This window comes from Scyliorhinus canicula, chromosome 10 (genome assembly GCF_902713615.1).
Source record: "Scyliorhinus canicula chromosome 10, sScyCan1.1, whole genome shotgun sequence".
NCBI classification, from domain to species: Eukaryota; Metazoa; Chordata; class Chondrichthyes; order Carcharhiniformes; family Scyliorhinidae; genus Scyliorhinus; species Scyliorhinus canicula.
The window spans coordinates 151,404,177-151,427,340 of record NC_052155.1 but is presented as its reverse complement, the minus strand read 5'-3'; the positions used below and the strand labels follow the sequence as shown (position 1 = coordinate 151,427,340).

Genomic DNA, 23,164 nt, shown 5'->3' with positions numbered 1-23,164 from the left:
AAAATTGCCCTTAGTGTTGAGTAGGGTTACTGGGTTATGGGGATAGGGTGGAGGTGTTAACCTTGGGTAGGGTGCTCTTTCCAGGAGCCGGTACAGACTCGATGGGCCGAATGGCCTCCTTCTGTACTGTAAATTCTATGAAAGATTCAATATGTATAACAGCAAGCTCGTAGCAAGCAAAAGCGTTTGTGAGATCTATTTTAACATTAGCAAGTGTTGATATTTAAAGGTTTAAGTTTTAGTAAGCTAACTATCAATGGAAACTTGTCAAACATGACCTGTTCCAGTACAATCACTATGTTCCCTCAGTTGTTTTCTTTCTCCTATGCCACCAGTGTCCTTTCTGATGCATCCCAAAGCTTCATCCTGAGACTTGTTTCTGCCCATTCTACTATGTCTCAATGTCAACTTCCACATACACATCAATGATGCTCAATGTAGCCGTTTGATCACAACCACTAACTCCAGAGTCCTTGCTGTTCTGAGTGATTTCCTGGCCAGCACAATTCATGGGTGACTTGAAAAGCCTCAAAAATTAATGCTGTCAATACTAAAACCATCTGTTCAACTGTGATCAGTAACATCATGCTTCTTACCTCATAAGTGTCTGCTTTGAGTATCTCTAAATCCATCATGGTGCATTATTAACTGCATTTCTTGGCTCATATAGCTCAGATGTGGTTTAATGTTGTTTGGAGGCTCTAACTGCATGGTTCTTGTGCCGATATGTCTAAGTTTGCAATATTTCCTTATTTCAGAAATGTTTGAAGTGCTGAGCGAAAACAGTTGGTCATTGGTGGCAGCATTGGCTGCCAGCGGCTGGTTTAGCTCACAGGGCTAAATCGCTGGCTTTTAAAGCAGACCAAGCAGGCCAGCAGCACGGTTCGATTCCCGAACCAGCCTCCCCGGACAGCCGCCGGAATGTGGCGACTAGGGGCTTTTCACAGTAACTTCATTGAAGCCTACCCGTGACAATAAGCGATTTTCATTTCATTTTTCATTTCATAATGGTTGCAGTTTCTTGCTTTTGAGATATTGCAGCTTTCCTGACGTATTACATCAAGGATCACTATTAAGGAGAAGCCATTGGGGCTTATGACCTGACAGCATTAGAAGATTCAGTGGTGAATGAAGCATTTTGCAACAAACTGTGGGTACCTGGGACTTGAATCTTGTTTGCACAGCACATGGTAGCCATATCCGAATCAGTTGTGACCTTAAGTAGCTCATGCTTAAGACTTACTTTCTCTACCACAAAGAATAACCTCTGTGAACCTCTCAATTTGGTTTGACATGTTGGTCAAGCCCATATTCCATACCCGAGTTATCCCGAGTTTTATTTTGCTCAAGTTAGTTAAAGTATAGAAATATTACTCATCGTTGCTTGCTTGCTTCTCCATTCAAACCACCTATTACTTCCATTAAATGTGGAGCCCTGAAATTCAGGCTGGATAAAGCCTGAGAATCTAGAACCTTTCCCAATCTGGTCGGATGTTTGTTGCAAGAAATGTGGTAACCTATTCAAATATTATTTGTCTAAAATGACCATAGAATAGCACACGCTGTAAAATAGTCTGCAAATGCTGGGGTGAATTTCAGCATACTCTGCTTGGGTTATGTCCACAAATTGAGTAAATATACATTAAATTTATAGTAAAACAACGGACAGGGGCATTAAGTCATTAACATGCGTTTACAAATTACTGCTATCATAAATGTTGATAAGAGCTGTCACATTAAAAATTATGGACAGAGAAAGACCAACTGGTCCGTTCAGTCTGTCTAAAACAGTTACGATGCCCAACACATCAAAATATACAAATGCACTCCCCAGCCCTCGGGTTTCTTGTGTAATACCTGGCTGGTGGGGTGGGGGGTGGGGGGGGAGGGATTGGAGGTACTATGAATATAAAATTCTTCTCTGAACATCTTAGCTACTCCAAGGAACATCAGAACTACTCCAAGGAACCACCCTGTTCCTGACTAATGTTACAAGGTAGTCGCTGCCCCAGCCAGAAGATTGTCCAGCTTTCACTTGAAGGAATTCCCTACGTTCACAAGCTTGGTTGGCTCCCATTCCAGAGGTTTACAACACCACCTCTCCAAGCCATACTCCACCCTAACTCGGAACTATATTACCGTTCCTTCACTATCACTGGATTGTATACCTGTACCACATGGACTACAAGATCATGTAATGATCTGCTGCTGTTGTTCATCTAGGTAGTAGCAACCATGTGTTTGGGGAGCTGATGTTGAAGAAACCTCAATGAGTGTATTCAGTGCATCTTGTAGATGGTACACACTGCAGCACCTGTTGTGCAGGGAGTCAATTAATTAAGGTTGTGGCTGCGGTGCCAATCAAGTGGGCTGCTTTATCCTGGAGTATTGTTGGGAGTGGCAAGTGGAAAGCATTCCATCACACACCTGTCATGTGCCTGTGGAGTTGGGAGATGTCACTCACCATGGCATGTCCAATATCTGACCTGTCCCTGTAGCCATAGTATTTTTGTGGTTGGCCTAGTTAAGATTTTGGTCAGTGGTGACCCCTGGATGTGTGTGTAAGATCTGACGATAATAATGCCATTGAATGACAGGGAGGGGTGATTAGAGTCTTTTGTTGGAGATGGTCATTTCTGAACACTTGCGTGGCAGGAATATTGCTTGTCACTTATCAGCCAAAAACTGTATGTTGTCCAGGTCTTATTGATATGAACTATTTCCTTAGCTGAGGAGTTGCAATTGGAATTGAGCGTTATGCCACCATCAATGAATTTCCCCTCTTACAATGTTAGAAAAGTCATGATGAAGCAGCTGATGATGGTTGGTCCGAGAGCTCTGCCCAGAGAAACTCCTGCAGCAATATCCATTTGTATTAAATGCTTTGATGCTGATGTATTCCAAGCTGACCTAAGTGACTGAGAATCCCTCCTATATACTGCATTGGTTAGCTATTTTTATATATTGGAGTTTAATATGAGGATATGTGCTGTAAATCTTTATTCACTTGTTGACCAGCCTCCAGATGCATACCTCCCTTCTGGCTTATTCCTTGATTCTTCTTTAACCTATAAAAATTTGGGCAGCAGGTGGCACAGTGGTTAGCACTGTTGCCCACAGTGCTGAGAACCCGGGTTTGATCCCGGCCCTGGGTCAATGTCTGTGTGGAGTTTGCACGTTCTCCCGTGGTCCGCGTAGGTCTCACCCCCACAACCAAAGATGTGCAGGTTAGGTGGATTGGCCACGCTAAATTGCCCCTTAACTGAAAACATTGGGCACTCTAAATTTATTTTTAAAATCTTTCTCCATGATTACCATTTAATCTAATGTAGAATCTATGCAACCTTAGCTTTGCAGAGTGGAAGAGGAGGAGAACTAAAGTGACATCTGTGTTCAGAGTTTTGCACACCCAGATTTTCCAAAAAGTGCAAGGGCGGTTAATTGGTTTCCTTGCTACCACTTACTGAAAAGGACTGAAGCCTATTTTTGAAATGAGATCCATGTATAGTAATATTGAGTGATAAAGTGATTGGCCTAACTGTCATGGTCTTTGCAGGGTGCTAAACCTGCGACAAGAGTCTTGATGGCCTTTTTATCCCGTTTATATTAAAGGCATTGACTTGTAGATGGAAGGTGACATTGCTTAAAAAATTAGACGCTGTATTTAAAATAAATAAACAAATATGCTTTGTATTTTTTTTCATTTGTTAATGCCGCAATTGATTTTTATTTCTAATATTCCTTATTTGGGGAATGATGGGCATTTTGTGTTGTTCAGATGGTAATGTTGGTGTCAATATGCTCACAAAGTAATTGGTAGGAATTCTCCAATTAAGATTTCACATCCAGGAAGTTGAATTAAATACTTTTGGAAAGTGTTTGACCCTGATTATATCTGCTCTGAAATTGGTTTTTCACCAATGCAGGACCTTTTGTACAAATTGTGACATTTGGGATACCAAACAGCAGCAGTTCTATGTAGAAATTTGTGATATTGTATAGCTTCCAATCACTTCTCCCGAACCATGGACAACCTTTTGCCTGGCTCTGTCCCAGCACACAGAACAATGCCCTGTCCTTGCTAAGAAAATACTTAATGGACTGGCTATAAAAGACATTGAACCAAACCAATGCATTGCCAAAATTTATGTTCCAAACTTGGGTGGCACGTTGGCACAGTGCTGCCTCACAGAGCCAGAGACCCAGGTTCAATTCCCACCTTGGGTGATTGTTTGGTGTTTGCACTTCCTCCCCGTGTCTGCATGGGTTACGTCCGGGTGCTCTGGTTTCCTTCCACAGTCCAAAGATGCGCAGGTTAGGTGGATTGGCCACACTAAATTTCCCCTTAGTGACTAAAGATGTGTAGGTTAGGTTAAAGGATTATTAAGATAGGATGGGGGATTGGATTTGGGTGGAGTGCTCTTTCAGAGGGTCAGTGCAGACCCGATGGGCTGAATGGCCTCCTTCTGTACTGTGAACATTCTATGATCAAGAATCTAAATGGTCTTCATCTTCTATGGTTCCATAATCTATGATCAAGAATCTTTAGCTCAAGTTGAAATTCAAAATTCAATAATTTTTACAATTTTTAAATGGGTTAAGATAGCTGTAATTTATTGAGTGTTGACTGATCATAGCTTCTGTTCTTCATAGTTTTGGCTAACCAGTAAATATTTGCCTTATACTGTTCATTTCTTACCTTTTTACCACAATTTCTTAACATATTTTCTTCATACACGATTACATTTTATAAAATACCTATGAAAAATTCACCTTTTTTGAATCAATTTAACAGAATAGTACAAGCGACATTTAGTATTTCTGGTTGAAAAGATGCCTCTAATGTACTAAAAAATATGACAACAAACATTGATACTTTTATCCTGTACTGATTACTATTGCGGTTTGATAATAATTAGAGTTTTTTTTTCAACAGCTGGATGATGATTCATTGAAACACATACAGATTCACTGTCCAGAACTCGTGACACTTAATTTACAAGCATGTTCAGTAAGTATTTATTGGTTTACTCATTTTGGACTTGAATTGTACTTTTTCTCTGGTTAACTCTGTTGTTCATATTTACTGCTAATTTGCTGCTGAGGTCTTATTAGTAGGAACATCTCCGTTATGTAATAAAGAAAATGCTGGACACCCATATCTGATTTATGCTCACACCTTACACTTCTAAATTTTTGGTTATCCAAAATCTTTGTTGGGTGTGATTTACCAACCAACCCACTGTATGTTTTCCGGTAGCAGAGGCAGCTCGCAAGCGGGATTTACTGGTCCCGCTGTCGTCACCAGGAAACCCGTGCACCGTCGAGGGACTGGAATATCTGGGTCTTTATTGCAATTACCATTAATTTAATGTAGAATCTGTGCAAATTTAGCTTTACAGGATTCGCTGGATAAAGAGAAACAAAGCAATGGAATTTGCTTGTGTTCAAAGTTGTGCATGCCCAAAGTTTCCAAAAGATGCAAGGGACGTTAAATATGTTTTTTGTCTTGACCTCTTTGGTTGAACCCATATTACTTACAATATTCTGGTTGGAAATGAGGCATAAAGTTTGAATGCTTTGGCCAGTGCTGCTGCTTATTCAGCCAGTGGAATGTGCGGAAGAGTGGTTGGGGTGAATTGACTAAAAATGTTCCCTTTTTTTATAATGAAAGGCATGGGGCGGGATTATCTCAGCCCCATGGGGGCCGGAGAAAAACCAGGCCGGGCGCAAATCGTGCACCGCTACCCCTACTGCGCACGCGCAGACCCGCGGCGCCCATTTGACACCAGCATCAGCAGCTGGAGTGGCGTGGGTTTCTCCAGTGCTGCAGTACCGTGCTGGCCTACTGAGGGGCCCGGAATCGCTGCTCCTGAGGGCATGTGGACGCCGTCGTGAAACGCGACTGCGTTAACGACGGTGTCACTTTGCCTCAGGATCAAAGAATCCTGCACATGATTTCCACTGCCTTTTCTCAAATAACAAACATTATGGCATTGTTGTTCCTTTGCTTTGTTCTTGATAACTAAGTTCCACTTTAGTGAATGGCTGTTTGAGTCTAATTTTAGATTTGGTAACTAATAATCTAAGCATTTGTGTTCTTCGTTTGACATCTTTAGCTTACTGGTTGATTTGCTCAAGTTCTAGGATTGGTAATGACAATCACCATTTAACACCTTGGCTCTCTTACAGTGCAAAGGATATGCCTGATCCACAACACTAAGAACCCTAAAACAGTCCTCTTGTTTCCTTGATACTTTTTTAATAACTCTTGTTTGACTATTTAACATAAGGATCTGTTTTATTTGACAACTACCTTGATCTCCATTGCTCCTGCATGTAAAAAAAAATCAACATTTGGAATATTAAGGTGTCTCATAGTTATTGATTAGAATACTGCCTAGTGACTCTGCTTCAACCTTCTGAAGGTTTGTTGCAAGACATTTGCCCAGTCTTAAGGTTGCAATAAATGCCTTTTGATATTAAATCTGGTCAAACATACCTTTGCCAAGAAATGCCATCTTGCAAGAGGGAACTCCTTCGCAACATCAGTTAGTGCTCTAGAATCCTACACCCCAGTCTCTTGTTGTGCATTGCATCAAACTAGCTTTGTAAACTCCTCACTTCATGTGCTGTTGTGAGCATTGCAACTCCAAGGATACTAATCATTCTTCTGCAATAGTTGAACTAGAATGATCAACCAGGAAAACTTCCAGTATTGCAGCTACAGCTCAAGATTTTGAGTACAAATCAATGAAAATAAGAAATATGAATCCTATTCAGCTTTGCAAGATCTTTAGTATGATCCTTTCGTCAGGAGTTTTACAGAATGCAAAAATGTCCAGAACACATGTGGTCATCGTGCAAGTTACTGCTGTGGATTAATAGTTTTGCACTAACGACTACATTAACCTTTCTTCCTTTTTTGGGATCAGAGCCAAAGAAGGATGGGCAACTGAACAGTGACAGCTTCTAACAGGGATTAAGGGTGCAGTGCCGATCGAACATTAGTTGCATATTTTTATGTATCTCCAACCTCGTACTCAGCAGCACAGTTTCCGGTGCTGGGTTGAGAGGGGCCATTTCAATCAAGTATCTGCTCGAATCTTCAACCAAGGACTCACTGGTTTTCATTTGTTCACCTGGCTTTAGAGAGGGACCCCATCCTTCGGCACTCTACTCTAGTTGCTCTCAGCAAGTTATCCACAATTTTTCTTGTTGATTCTGTCAAATTGCTCATGGCAGAACAGATTTTTATTCGTTTTGTAGCTAACTTGATGTTCTAAAGCAGCTAATAACCTCTAATTCTGTTTGCCTTCAAAGCAAATCACAGATGACGGATTAGTAAGTGTTTGCAGAGGCTGCCATAAACTCCAGTTTCTATGTGTGTCCGGATGTGGAAACATTACTGATGCTTCCATAACTGCATTGGGATTGAATTGTCCGAGGCTCAAGTGAGTATGATCATCAAATGTAGAGTTCACCTTTATAGAAGTTCCCTAATGTTGAAGCATACAAAGTTGTCACGTAGTTGCAATAACTGCTGCTTACATTTATATTAGGTGCACTATATCCAGTTCTTTACTTAATTAGATTGCTGTGCTTCAGAATGTACAGAAATAATTATGATTTTGTTTATTGTAAATTGGGGTTGTGGTTATGAGAAAAGTATAATTAAGTCACTTGCTTTGGAAATGGAAGATTTTTGGGATGACCTAATTGAAGTTTTCAAAATCTTGAAGGGAATTGGCAAAGTCGTATCAAGTGGGTTAAATACTTAATGGAACAAACTTAAGTTTGAAACTAAAATCCAGAATATGGACAGAATCAAGAAGTCTTTTCTTCAGTAAAGGGTGTTAATTGTAAATTAATTGTGTTTACTTGTAGGCAGGTGTGATCGGAGGTCTTTGAATGGTTACACTTGTGCCCCTATAAACAGACACAAACTTAAACTATCGTTGTTAGGGTTAGGAGGTGATAGTTTGTAATCTCTAATTGTGTGTCCATAGACTCCCTACAGTGCAGAAGGAAGCCATTCAGCCCATAGAGTCTGCACCGACCTTCTGAAAGAGCACCCTACTTAGGCCCATCCGCCACCCTATCCCCGTAAATCTACCTAACCTGTACATATTTGAAGACTAAGGGCAATTTTCTTTAGCACCTCAAATCCACCTAACCTGCACATCGTTGGACTGTGGGAGGAACTCCCGGAACACCCGGAGAAAATCCACGCAGGCATGGGGAGAAAGTGCAAACTCCACACAGTCACCCAAGGTCGGAATTGAACCCGGGTCCCTTGTGCTGTGAGGTAGCAGTGCTTATCACTGTGCCACGGTGCTGCCTATGTGTAAATAAATACTAATACATTTGTAAAGATTGGCTCCAGTTATATTCTTCACCAACTAGTATTCTGGAACATAACGAAGGAGCAATGTAGAACAAATGATTCAAAAGACCACTGAAACCTGAAGTCCAAATGGGAGATGAAGCAAATTAGTTATTAGAGAGAAGAGTTTGAGGAATGTGGTGATGTGTTGAATAGACAGAATTTAGATCAACCAAGGGTAGATAAATTTATTGAGTGTACCCAATTGTTTTTTCTTGTTGCTAAATAACATTGTGTGGAGACTTCTGGTGTGCACCATGGAGTGAGTGGTCACACACATGGCAGCTCCTGCTAAGATCACAGAAATGAGTTCTTTTTTTAAGCAATATGGGGTGGAATTTTTATGAAAAAGTATAGGTGAAATGTTGGAGGAGTATTTTCCCCCAGGAATGATATGTTTCTTGGTTTCCAGTCCCTCAGAAACAGTGTAGGATTTGGCTGGGGCTGCAGCAGAGAAACAAAGCCTATTCAGCATGCTGGCGGGGGAAGGGCTGTGTTAGAAGCTTCAAGCTGACTAATGAAAGCTGGATTCTAGCAGCAAAGGGAACAACTGGAAAATATCTCACCAAGGGCTCTTTTAAGGGCCCGCACCGGCGCTGATTTGATTATTCCCCAGGTGGGAACACAGCCTCGGCGCTTGGTGGCCGGTGGATGGGCTGGACTAGAAGTGGAGCAACCAGAAAATCAACTTTGCAGCAGAAGAAGGTGCAAGGCAAAAAGGACAAGATGGCGGCGGGCGGGGAACCGGCAGCGTGGCAGCAGTGGGAGAGGGAGCAGCAGGACCTGCTGCTGCGCTCCTCCCAGGAACTAAAAGCTGAGATCCTGGAGCCGTTGAGGCCGTCGCTGGACAGGCTCGGGGCGACTCAGACAGCTCAGGCTGCGGAGATTCGGGAGCTGCTGCAAAAGGCTTCGGAGGACGAACTCCTCGGCCTGGCGGTGAAGGTGGAGTCGCACGAGGCACTTCACAAGAAATGGTTGGAAAAGATGGAGAACCGCTCCCGCCGGACGAATCTGCGGATTTTGGGCCTCCCGGAGGGGCTGGAAGGGGTGGATTTGGGGGCCTACGTGATCCTGATGCTGAACTCGCTGATGGGTGCGGGGTCGTTCGGGGGACCCCTGGAGCTGGAGAGTGCCCATCGGGTGCGGCTGCGAACGCCCAGGCCGAACGAGCCACGGTGCTGGTCCGATTTCAACGCTTGGTCGACCGTGAGTGTGTGCTTCGTTGGCCGAAGAGGGAGAGGAGTAATAAGTGGGAGAATACGGAGATCAGGATCGACCAGGACTGGAGTGCGGAGGTGGCAAACAGAAGGGCTGGGTTTAACCAGGCAAAGGTAATGCTCCACAAGGGGGTAAAGTTTGGCCTGTTGCAGCCGGCACGCCTGTGGGTCACTTATAAAGACCGCCAACTTTATTTTGACTCCCCGGAGGAGGCCTGGACTTTTGTCCAGGCAGAGAAGCTGGACTTGAACTGAGGACTGGGGGCTGGGGAACGTTTAACGCAGCCCGGAAGCTTTGTCCTCCTTGAAATCCTTTCGCTCTTTTTGGTCCTATTGGACGATGTTTTTTTTTTGTTTTTTTTTTGCTGTCTTGCCTTTTCTGCTTTTCGCGACTGTTATCTGTTTACTTGGGAGTTTTATCATATCGTGTTTGGATTTTTATTATTTCACTGGTTACGGGTTTGGGTGGGGTTCGCGGTCCTGTTGGGTCATGTGCCTGTCTTCCTGCGTTTTGGGTCAGGACGGGGCTTGGGATGGGGGGCGCGGGCCTCTCTCCCACGCTGGAGAAGCAGGGAGCGGGGTCGGCATTCGGGGAATGGTTGGGGGACACTGGGGAGGGTAATTGGGGTGGCGGGAGTAGCCAGAGTCAGCAGGAGTCGGCTGACTTACGGAAGTACAATGACCGGAGTTACGCAGCTAGGGGGGGCCCTAGCTTGGGGGGGGGGTTGGGTTGGGGGGGGGGGGGGGGGGGTGATACCGGGTTGCTGGCGCGTGCAGAGGGGATCAGGGTGGCGGTCTGTCACTGTGGGGAACGGGCTGAGCGGGGGGCGCGGGCACATGGCGGACTACGGAAGTGTGATGGCTAGTCGATGGGGGCAGATGGCCCTCCGATCCGGCTGATCACCTGGAATGTGAGGGGACTGAATGGGCCGGTCAAACGGTCCCGCGTGTTCGCGCACCTGAGGGGGCTGAAGGCGGACGTGGCTATGCTTCAGGAGACGCACCTGAAAGTGGCGGATCAGGTCAGGTTGAGGAAGGGGTGGGTGGGCCAACTGTTTCATTCGGGGCTGGATGCAAAAAACCGGGGGGTGGCGATCCTGGTGGGGAAGAGGGTGCCGTTTGAGGCGTCGAGTTTAGTGGCAGACAGCGGAGGGGGGTATGTCATGGTGAGCGGCAAGCTGCAAGGGGAGCGGGTGGTGCTGGTCAATTTATATGCCCCGAATTGGAATGATGCAGGTTTCATGCAGCGCATGTTGGGCCGGATTCCAGATTTGGAGGTGGTGGGCCTGATAATGGGGGGGGATTTCAACATGGTGCTGGATCCGCCACTGAATCGATCCAGTTCCAGAACGGGTAAGAGGCCTGCGGCGGCTAAGGTGCTGAGGGGGTTTATGGACCAGATGGGAGGGGTGGATCCTCGGAGGTTCGCGAGGCCAAGGGCCAGGGAATTTTCATACTTCTCCCATGTGCATAAGGCCTACTCCCGGATCGACGACTTTGTTTTGAGTAGGGCGCTGATTGCAGGGGTAGTAGACGCTGAGTACTCGGCGATAGCCATTTCTGACCATGCCCCGCATTGGGTGGACCTCGAGCTGGGGGAGGAGAGGGACCAGCGCCCGTTGTGGCGCTTGGAGGGGGGCTGCTGGCGGACGAGGATGTGAGGGGGCGGGTTCGAGGATGCATCGAGAGGTACCTGGAGGTCAACGATAATGGGGAGGTCCGAGTGGGGACGGTCTGGGAGGCGCTGAAGGCGGTGGTTCGGGGGGGGTTGATCTCCATTCGGGCCCACAGGGAGAGAGGGGATCAGAGAGAAAGGGAGAGATTGGTGGGGGAGATGGTGAGGGTGGACAGGAGGTACGCGGAGGCCCCGGAGGAGGGATTGCTGAGGGAGCGGCGCAGCCTTCGTGCTGAGTTCGACTTGTTGACCACCAGAAAGGCGGAGGCTCAATGGAGAAAGGCTCAGGGTGCGGTGTACGAGTATGGGGAGAAGGCGAGTAGGATGCTGGCACACCAGCTCCGTAAGCGGGATGCGGCTAGGGAGATTGGTGGAGTTAAGGACTGGGGAGGAAATGTGCGGAGTGGGGTAGACATTAATGGGGTCTTCAGGGACTTTTATGAGAGACTATATCGGTCCGAACCTCCGACGGAGAAGGGGGGGATGGGGTGCTTTTTGGACCGGCTGAGATTCCCGAGGGTGGAGGAGGGACGGGTGGAGGGTCTGGGGGCGCCAGTTGAGCTTGAGGAGCTGGTTAAAGGGATAGGGAACATGCAGTCGGGGAAGGCGCCGCGGCCGGATGGGTTCCCGGTTGAATTTTACAAGGCGTATGCAGACCTGCTGGGCCTTCAACGAGGCGAGGGAGGGGAGGGCTTTGCCCCTGACGATGTCTCGGGCGCTGATCTCCTTGATCCTTAAGCGAGACAAGGATCCCCTGCAGTGTGGGTCATACAGGCCGATCTCACTCCTGAATGTGGACGCTAAGTTTTTGGCAAAGATCTTGGCCACGAAGATAGAGGATTGTGTGCCGCAGGCTATCCACGAGGATCAAACGGGGCTTGTGAAGGGGAGGCAGCTGAACACTAATATACGGAGGCTCTTGAACGTTATTATGATGCTGGCGGTGGAAGGGGAGGCGGAGATAGTGGTGGCGCTAGATGCGGAGAAGGCCTTTGATAGGGTCGAGTGGGGGTACTTGTGGGAGGTGCTGGAAAGGTTCGGGTTTGGGGAGGGGTTTGTCAGTTGGGTGAGGCTGTTGTCTGAGGCCCCGATGGCGAGTGTGGCCACGAATAAGAGGAGGTCAGAGTATTTTCGACTATACCGAGGGACGAGGCAGGGGTGTCCCCTGTCCCCCCTACTTTTTGCGCTGGCAGTTGAACCCCTGGCTATAGCGCTGAGGGAGTCGGGGGATTGGAGGGGACTGGTCCGGGGTGGGGAGGAGCACCGAGTGTCGCTCTATGCGGATGACCTATTGTTGTATGTGGCGGACCCAGTGGTGATGGGGATTCTCCAGGAATTTGGGGATTTCTCAGGGTATAAGCTTAACTTTGGGAAAAGCGAGCTGTATGTGGTACACCCGGGGGAACAGGAGGGGGGGATTGGGAGGCTCCCATTGAAAAGGGCGGAGAGGAGATTCAGGTACTTGGGGGTTCAGGTGGCCAGGAGCTGGGGGGCCTTGCATAAGCTAAACCTCACAAGGCTGGTGGAGCAAATGGAGGAGGCGTTTAAGAGGTGGGACATGTTGCCGCTGTCTTTGGCGGGTAGGGTGCAGTCAGTCAAGATGACGGTGCTCCCAAGGTTTCTGTTCCTGTTCCAGTGCCTCCCCATCCTTATCCCGAAGGCCTTTTTCAGGCGGGTTAACAGGAGCATTACCGGGTTTGTGTGGGCACACGGGACTCCAAGGGTGAGACGGGTGTTCTTGGGATGGGGGGGGCTGGTGTTGCCCAACCTCTGTGGGTATTATTGGGCTGCCAACGCAGCGATGGTGCGTAAGTGGGTAATGGATGGGGAGGGGGCGGCATGGAAGAGGCTGGAGATGGCATCCTGTGTGGGTACGAGCCTGGAAGCGCTGGCAACGGTGCCGCTGCCGCTCCCTCCAATGAGGTATACCACGAGCCCAGTGGTGGCAGCTACCCTCAAGATTTGGGGGCAATGGAGGCGGCACAGGGGGGAGGTGGGGGCCTCGATGGGGTCCCCGATACGGGGGAACCAGCGGTTTGTTCCGGGGAGAATTGATAACGGGTTCCTGAGTTGGCACAGGACAGGTGTCAGGAGGCTGGGGGACCTGTTCATAGACAGGAAGTTTGCGAGCTTGGGTGAGCTGGAAGGGAAGTTCAGGCTCCCCCCGGGGAACACCTTTAGGTACATGCAAGTAAGGGTGTTTGTCAGGCGGCAGGTGGCGGTGTTCCCCCTGCGTGGTGTCCAGGACAGCGTGCTCTCGGGGGTGTGGGTTGGAGAGGGGAGGATCTCGGACGCATACCAGGTGATGCAGGAGGTAGACGAGGCCTTGGTGGAGGAGCTGAAAGGTAAATGGGAGGAGGAGCTGGGTGAGGAGATTGAGGAGGGGACGTGGGCGGATGCCCTGGAAAGGGTGAACTCCTCCTCTTCATGTGCGAGGCTTAGCCTCATACAGTTTCAGGTGCTGCATAGGGCTCATATGACCGGGACAAGGATGTGTCGGTTTTTTGGGAGTGAGGACAGGTGTGTTAGGTGCTCTGGGGGCCCAGCAAACCATGTCCATATTTTCTGGGCATGCCCAGCGCTGGGGGAGTTTTGGAAGGGTGTAGCAAGGACGGTATCGAGGGTGGTAGGATCCAGGGTCAATCCAGGCTGGGGACTCGCAATATTAGGGGTTGCAATGGAGTCGGGAGTGCAGGAGGGGAAAGAGGCTGATGTTCTGGCCTTTGCGTCCCTAGTAGCCCGGCGGAGGATTTTTCTTCAGTGGAAGGCCCCCAAGCGTTGGAGGCCTGGGTCAACGATATGGCGGGGTTTATTAAATTGGAGAAGGTGAAATTTGCCCTAAGGGGGTCAGTGCAGGGGTTTTTCAGGAGATGGCAACCATTCCTAGATCTCCTGGCAGAACGGTAAAATCAAAAGGTCAGCAGTAGCAGCAACCCGGGTGGGGGGTGGTCTCTTTGTTTTTGTTTTGGGTTGAATCTTCGCTATCGACGGCCGTTTATTTATTGTTTCTCTTTTGTATATATGGGCGGGCGGGGGGGGGGGGGGGGGGGGGCAGCGGTTTGTTCTTTTTGTTCTTTGAATTTTCTGTTACTGTTTTCTTTTTTGTGAAAATGTGAAAATTTGAATAAAAATTATTTTTTAAAAAACCAAAAAGCACAACAAGCAGCTACTGCGGGATCAACACGAATCATTATTGTTTCTGGAAGCAATGGAGAAGGAGAGAGATGGATGATCAGTTGGGTCTTCCACCCCAGCACCCTTCTATCCTGCAAGCCCCTCCCACTCTTGTCATCACTGTCCAGCCTTCTTTCTGAGTTCCATCCAGTGAACCAGTTGTGCTTGCAAACTATGCTCTGCACACTCACTCCAGGCCAGATCAGGAACTCTAGTTCTCTGCCAGCAACTTTATGGAGCTCATGCTCAGCTTCTCCAGACACTTGCTCTTTATCCGCAAGAGGGTCCTCAGTGGTGAAGCCCTGCTCTTTAATGTTTGCTTGTTGGCAGCTGCCTCTATGGTGCTGACACTCCTAAAGTACAGATATAGGGCGCGTTTCTCCGCCCCCCACGCCGGGTGGGAGTATAGCGGGAGGGCCTCCCGACATTTTTCACACCCTCCCGCTATTCCCCCCCCCCCCCCCCCCCCCCCCCCCCCCCCCCCCACGCCACGAATCGGCGAGCGGCGATTCTCTGAGGCCGATGGGCCAAGCGGCCAGCCCTTCACGCCCGTTTCACCACGGCAGCAAACACACCTGCTTGCTGCCGTCGTGAAATGGGCGGCAGATGCCCGTTTGGGGCATCTAGAGGCCCGATTGGCACGGGAGCACCACAGCTGTGCTCGGGAGGGGACAGGCCCGCGATCGGTGCCCACCGATCGTCAGGCCAGCGTCCAAAACAGACGCACTCTTTTCCCTCCGCCGCCCGGCAAGATCAAGCCGCCACGTCTTGCCGGGCGGCTGAGGAGAAAGACGCCAACTGCGCATGCGCAGGTTGCCGTTGTCCAACCTGCGCATGCGCAGCTGACGTCATCGGCCGCGTCAACCACCGTGACGCTTGACGTGCGGCCTTGACGACCGTCGTCAAGGCCGCGCCGCCGTGACGCACGGGGCCTCGCTCTTAGCCCCGCCCGGGGGGGAGAACCGGCCCCGGAAGTGGCCGTGAAGGCTGCCGTGGGTCATGGCCTGTCCCACGGCAGCCTTTACGATTCTCCGCATTTGCGGAGAATCTCGCCCATAGTGTTCAGGCATCAAAGGTTGCAGGACACCCAGTTCGCTAATCGTTCTTTCAGATAGGGTACCTGTTCCTTCAAGGAGACACTTGGGAGCTCAGGACCATGAAGTGCTCTCGCAACTAACCAGGCTAATCCCTCATTTGAGATGGCCGCCTGCTGTGAAGCTAGAGGCTGCTCACAGTGAAATGAGGTAAAATACATTTTTATGAGAGAAGCTACATGGCTTGAAGGCCTCACAGACGCAAAGTCCCCCCACCCCTGGCCCAGGGGTGACCCCCTGACTCTGAGCATCCCGACCATCCCCTCAGAAGGACCCTACTCCCCTAAGCACTGGTGCCCTTGAGCTGCATACTCGGTAACCATTGCACCAGCTTCCCGTTTGTAGGGGAGTACTAAACGACGCCCATGTGACTTCTCGCTGGGGAGTCGGGTGACTCGCAGGAGGCAGTAGCGTTCAACTGCCATCTCTTTAATGAGATTGAAATGAATGCAAATTAGGTTTAATGTTAATGAGTTTCTTGCCAATTTTGGGCAAGATCCTGATCAAGAGTGGACTGGATGAATTGCAAAATGGTTTGCACCTGGCACAAATCTCGATTTTGGCCTCTCCCGCTATTTACCTGGCACATTGGGATCAGCGCTGGGCACAATGGGTTGGGAAAATAATGCCCATTGTTGGATTTTCTGATTTGAGGTTTAATGGTTTTTTGAAATTTGGGTTGAAGAAATATTCTGAGTAAATAGTAAATAAACGCTTTCTTAAGTCAAATGTGAAGCAGTGTTTAGAATCATAAAACTTCGGATTCTCTATATGATTAATGTGCCTATTCCATTCCTGAGCAATTTCAGAACTGCCACCGGAAATTCTTCCTTGAAGTTCATTCTGTTCGGACAAGTGCAAGTTGGACAGTATATAAATAATATTGAAAAATATTCTGCACTTTTATTGTTCACCTTGTATTGGCCATATGTTGGGAAACCACATGATAATAAGAAAGGCATGTGTTTCACATGCTCCCTAATAATTACTGAAAGTTTAAAGTGCATTGGCCTAGCGAGTGAAATTGAGCTCAATAAAAAACAAATACCTGTTTTGTTTCTTCATAATGACCAGCTAAGTTCTGCTCACCGAAATCCCATTGTCTCATTTTGTACATTGTTGTAACATTGCTAGCACATTATTGATTAGAAAGAATGTGCAGATGAAAAATAATTTCCCTCCTATAATCTGTTGAGGACTGTGTTTAGAAATAATTTGAGTGCTATTTTCTTTCAGGATCTTGGAGGTGGCACGATGTTCGCATTTGACAGATGCTGGATTTACAGTTTTAGCGAGGGTAAGTTTTTTGGGATACACACTCTTAGTTTTTACAGGTGCTCGTTATTGTGTTTGAATGCCATTTACTAAAATAGAGCCATTGAATTTTTCCTTAGTCATGACAACCTCCACATCACTCATGGAGTAAACAGGCATCTGTGTCAGTAAAAGGCATCTGTGTCATTATCACTCAGGATAAATTGGATAGCGTTGAAATTTTAACATGGTCATGACATTGGAAGCATTGTATATGTGAACTTTGCTACTCCTGCACAATATGTTGAGAACCAAACCTGTGAGACTCCAGTTTACTTTTCCCTGCATCAGTGATACATTCATCGGCATTATTCTGCCAAATTATTTTCTTCCTGCATTTGTGGACAGTTGTTCAGGTGTGGTATCAGTTGTTATTCACCACTCTGTTATTGTTATGAATTTATCTTTGTTCCAACAAGTGCCATGGCAAATGCCGTAGACCACTCCGGCATGTTCTGTTTTTACATTTTAGACTTATTCTTCTCAATGCATGAGATATATTACTCTTGATTTGTTTGAACATTTTGAGCTTATGCTCACCAGAGAAAGCTTAATTTATTGAACTTAATGTCATCAACTTCAATAGGAGTTCATGGTGCAACTGTTGTATTTATTTATGTGATCAGGACATGTCAATTGCCTGATTTAGCATGGGTTTCTCTATTAGCATGATACAGCTTTGGTTCATCCTTCCTTTCTTTCTATACCCCAAAGGTTGGTGGTGGTCACCCTCCTAGATGTTGATCTACTGGGTGTGTTCAAAGCCCTCTTCTCAAGTTCATTGCAGGTCTTTGGCACTCTCCCAGTTTCTAGCTCTGCTTAGGTTTTGGCTATCTCGGCTCCATGCCGAAATATGGTGCAGATTTCTCTTGGCATTATTGATTCGAGATTTGAATTCTATTAATTCTTCTATCGGAGGATGCAGTTGGCTTTGCTGAACTTTCCCATCGAACAACACTTAGTCTAACATCAGGGCACTGCTCCCAGAAATCTTTCAAGGCACGTGAGAGCTGGAACCAGGCGATGAAATGAAGTGAGTGGACAATTGCACTTTTACCAGAGGATATACCTTTGTCAAATTTGAACATACATATTTCTGGGCAGTTCTTCACTCCAACAACATTGGGAATCTTGAACTAGTGGCAATTCTTGCAGCTCTGCTGTACATTGCATAAGTTAATAAAAATTGGGCTTTCCATACTAAGAAGCAGGTGGAATTTAATAGATCCAAAAATACGATGAGGAATCCACCTAATTTTATATTTCAAATGGTTGACGTTCCTCAGAAAAGTAAAGTTCAAGGAGGCAATAATGGTTCAGATCATTCAATTGCTAGGCCCCTAGCTATAGTAGACACGGTTACCTGATCAACTTAGATGCAGTTTCCAAGTTTCAAGCGGCTCGTTTAGAATTATGACCTTCTTTCTTTAGCCTCTATGATAGTCACTAAATGCTTCTTTAAATGTCGGCTTTTTATTGTTACAATGCTTACACCCTCGTGTACATGACTAGCTTGTGTTGGATCCCTTTAAAGACACCATGGACAGCAGTTTCCAGTAACTGCTGCAACACTAATCTTGCCTTTAGGCAGTACCTTTTAACATAGGAAAACATCCCTGGGTGCTTCACAAAAGCATTATTTCAGAAAATAGAATGCTGAACCAAACAAAGAAATAATTAGAATTGGTGACCAAGAAGTTGGTTAGAGATGGGTTTTCAGGTGGAGAGGCTAGGATTTAAGGATGGAATCCGAGAATGTGGAGACTTGACAGCAGAAGCGACAGCTGTCAATTGTGGAGTGAAGGAAGATTGGTAGGATGCTTGAGTCAGAGGGACAAAGTGTGTTGGTGGGGCTGGAAGGCACAGGTCGGAAAATATATAATATTCCAAAATTCCCTGCATGCGGGAAAAGTTCCAGTGATTGGAAAAATGTTAATGTAACGCCCTTATTCAAAAAGGGAGACGGACAGGAAGTAGGAAACTAGACCAGTTAGTTTAACATCTTGTCATTGGGAAATTGTTATAATCCATTATTAAGGAAGTAATAACAGGACATTTAGAAAGTCAGAAAGCAATCTATCAGTCAGCATGGCTTTATGAAGCATAAATCGTGTTTGACTTATTTGTGAGAGTTCTTTGAAGATGTAACAAGCCAAGTGGATAATGGGCATCCCGTAGATGTAGTATATCTGGACTTCCAGAAGGCATTTGATAAGGTGCTGCGTAAAAGGTGAATACACAACGTAAGATTAGGGATAATTTATTAGCTTGGACAGAAGACCAACAGAAGGCAGAGAGTTGGTATAAATGGATCTTTTTCTGGTTAGCAAGATGTAACTAGTGGGGTGCCATAGAGTTTGGTCCTCGGGCCCCAACTATTTACACAATATATTATTGACTTTAGGGATGGAAGGTATTATAGCTAAATTTGCAGATGACACTAAAATAGATGGGATAGGAATTATCCTATGAGGAAGTAAGAAATTTACAAATGCAAATAGATAGGTGAGGTGTGTGGGCCAAAGTTTGGCAGATGGAGTTTAACATGGATATGTGTGAGGTTATCCATTTTGGTCGGAAAAATGGAACGGCAACTTGTTACCTAAATGGAGAGAAACAGAGTGCTTTGGTGCAGTGGGATCTGGGTGTCCTTGCGCGTGAATTGCAGAAAATTAGTATTCAGGTATGGCAGGTAACAAGGAAGGCAAATGGAATTTTGGCCTTTGTAGCTAAAGGATAGAATAGAAAAGTCGGGAACTGCACTGTGCAAGGCATTATTTGAGGAGGGATGTTCAGAGGAAGTTCACTAAATTGATCCCAGAGATGAGGGATTTGTCTTATGAAGAGAAATTGAGCAGTTTAGACCTATACTCTCTCGAGTTTAGAAGAATGACAGGAGATCTAATTGAAGTATATAAGATGATAAAAGATATTGACAAAGTAACGTGGAGTGGATGCTTCCTCTTGTGGGGCAATCTGGAACGAGACCTCATAGTTTTAGGATAAGGGGTAGCAGGTTTAAAACAGATTACTATTATTATTGGCATGCAACAGTTCATTGTCTATTGCAGTAGCCATTTTCATAGTGTCAGGTCGAGACTAATGAGATTCACTCAAGAGCAGTCAAAACGTCTACCTGGTCATGCTTCAAGATGCTTCCATTACCCCAGCGACTGTAGATGGAGCTCAGGATCTCATTTGGTGATTCAACTCAAAACATTCTTCAGATGTGTAGACGGTTCCATCGCCAACTTTGATGCAAGGGATTGTTTGGTGATGGAGTTTATAAATGGAGCCATAGTGATCATTTCAACAAGGTGTTTGACTTTGTTAAATACAGATACGTTATTTGGTCAAAATACCACTGGACACAGACTGCACATAATTCAATGGACTGAACCTTGAGTGACATCTTCTTTTCTCGGCCACTTTTAATCTATGGTTCAAGTGAAATCACCATCTGTTCAGACAGTTCCCAGTATAGAACAAATGAATATTGGTGTTCTGACCAAAGGATAACACTCGGGACAAAATTGAACTGGAATGGACTACATAGCCGCCAATTCATGAGCTTTTCCATTTGCAGCATAATGAGAGATGATCCAGGTCGTTTCAGGACTTGGAATTATCCAGCAGTCTATCTTTTTGCATCATCTGTCATCAACTCCATTATTTGTCAAGGACATAGCATCCCTTTCACTGATTTTGGTTCGCCACATTACCAGAAGGATGTGGATGCTTTAGAGAGGGTGCAGAGGAGGTTCACCAGGATGTTGCCTGGTATTGAGGGTGCTAGCTATGGTTGAGTAGATTAGGATTGTTTTCGTTAGAAAGACGGAGGTTGAGGGTGGACCTGATTGAGGTCTACAAAATTATGAGAGGCATGGACAAGGTGGATAGCAACAAGCTTTTTCCAAGAGTGGGGGTGTTAATTACAAGGGGTCACGATTTCAAGGTGAGCGGGAGAAAGTTTAAGGGAGATGTATGAATGGGCGGGGAACAGAGGGAAGTAGATCCTTGGAAAATAGGCGACAGGTTTAGATAAAGGATCTGGATCGGCGCAGGCTGGGAGGGCCGAAGGGCCTGTTCCTGTGCTGTAATTTTCTTTGTTCTTTGTTCTTATGATGCTGATTCTGGTCATCTGTATTCACCTTGCAACCTAGGTCTTGAGAGGCTTTCTAACATTATAAAACTCTCATCTGATATCACTTTTGCACAGTGAAGGTACTATTTTGCCTAATTAAGTGCCGCATGACTTGAAAAAATATTTCTACGATAATGGTCTTTTCTTTGGTACTTGTTTTTCAGTTGTGAAATGAGTTGAGCCTATCTATAGGTGTTTTCGTTGATCTTAATATTTAGCATAAGTTAGACCTGTGACAGAAACTAGTTTTCATTTTTTTGTACAGTAAATGGTGCTCTCCATAATGCGGTTCCTGAATACCACCTAATTTATGTTGCATTGTAAGGGTCTAAAATCTTAATTCTATGACTGCCATTGAATTCTCCTTGGGACCTTTATTTTCACCTTTTGAACCTCTTGACTCCTGTGACATGAAATCCTTCTTAGCCCAAGCTGTTCTATCGTGTTTTAGATCTCATCCAAGATTCCTACTGAAGTTATTTCCATCCACGTGGATTGATAATCCCTTCTTTCTATTCATCTTTCCACCAGTCAAACATAAACGTTAATCCAAGGTCCTTACACAGTGAAGATCACATCGTTCAGCTCAGATTGTGGAATATTGTGTACGAAATGGCAGCGGATGCTGTGTTCACCTACATAACAAGTGACTGAACTTAAAAGCAATTCATCGCATGGATGCACTCCGACAATGTATGGAAAATACCAAGAAAGATTATCTAGCATGTAGTGTCATCTTAATTCTTCCAGTCGACAGCTTGCACATACCATATTGTTATCTGTTTACCCCATCGGAAATTTCAGGAGATAACTGCAGTTATCTTTCAGTTATAACTGAAATTTGGAAGTCAAAATAAATTGCTGTCTCAAGGATATGACTGCTTTGAATACTGTGTAGAATTGGGAGAGAAATTGCATCTATAATGTTTTCAATGTCATGATAGCATATCAAAACATCTTTGAGAAATCCTCTGATTTCCTGACGCACAGTGACCTCACAGATATTGTCCAATCTGTTATATGTGAACAGTGTCTTTGCTTCAAAGAATGAAAATTGAACATTTTGTTTTAAAGATTAAATAGTCCTGTAAATTGTTACATATATTGTATACAGTAAGTAAACCGATTATTCGACTCAACTGGTCGAAACCGGCATACATGCTTTACATTAGCTTTCCTCATCTAAGCCTGAGATCATACCTTTCTAATCCTTTCTCCCTTATGTACTTATTTAGTTTTCCCTAAAGTGCATGCATTATATTCACTTCATATAATTCTGTAATAGTGTGCTCTACATTCTTATGACTCCTTGAGTAAAAAGGTTTCTCATGAATCCCTATTGGATTTAATGGTGACTATTTTGCATTTATGATCTCGAGTTTTGGGCTTTCCCATTTGTCAAAACATCTTTATATCTTACTCTTTCATAATCTAAAAGACATCTGTCAGAGAACTCGGACTTCTCTTTTCTAGAAAAAAACAAACTGCTCAGAGTTTCCTCTCAGCTCTGGTATGATCCTTGTCAATCTTTAGTGCACCATTTTCAGTGCCTCTATATATAGTTTTTATAATATGGAAACCAGGACAATACTCAGCCTGATCTAACCAATTCTGTTGAACATCCCTGCTTTTCAATTCTATCCCTCTAGAAATGAACTTCAGTGTCTGGCTCTTTTTTTATGCCCTAATAGACTGTTGGTGTAATTCTGATTTTGAATCAAGTAGGATCAAAATAGTATACGCAAAACTTAACATTTTATGACTACTATGATGTGTACAGTGCAGAAAATGTGTAGCTTCCATAACACACCTTATTGAAAGTAACATTAATTTTTTGAACTATATTTTAGAATTGTCATGACCTTGAAAAGATGGATCTGGAAGAGTGTATTCTGGTAAGAACTTAATTTAAGTCCGACGTTTCATTTGTATCTGCTTGTATTTTCGCCATCTTCATGGGAGGTTTGCCATGTAGCTATCCTAAGCTAATACTAAAACAGGGGGATTTTTCAAATCTGTGGCACTGCATAGCATTATTGAATCATACTTTGTGCTTTGACCTATGTTTTTTTAATTCACTCAAGGAATGTGGGCATTGCTGGCTAGGCCAGCATTTATTGCCCATCCCTAATTCCACTTGAAAAGGTGGTGGTGAGCTGC

General features: G+C 45.5%; 1 protein-coding gene across 4 annotated transcripts in view; it reads left to right on the top strand.

Annotated features, from left to right (window-relative positions):
• The window catches only part of fbxl2 (F-box and leucine-rich repeat protein 2), a 308,660-nt gene that overhangs the window by 218,769 nt on the left and 66,727 nt on the right, over window positions 1–23,164 (top strand). For all 4 annotated transcript variants that reach the window (XM_038809918.1, XM_038809916.1, XM_038809919.1 and 1 more), the window contains 4 exons: window positions 4,937–5,011; window positions 7,324–7,454; window positions 16,783–16,843; window positions 22,855–22,899. In XM_038809918.1, coding sequence (XP_038665846.1) covers window positions 4,937–5,011; window positions 7,324–7,454; window positions 16,783–16,843; window positions 22,855–22,899 — 312 coding nt within the window. The remainder of the gene's footprint in view (window positions 1–4,936; window positions 5,012–7,323; window positions 7,455–16,782; window positions 16,844–22,854; window positions 22,900–23,164) is intronic.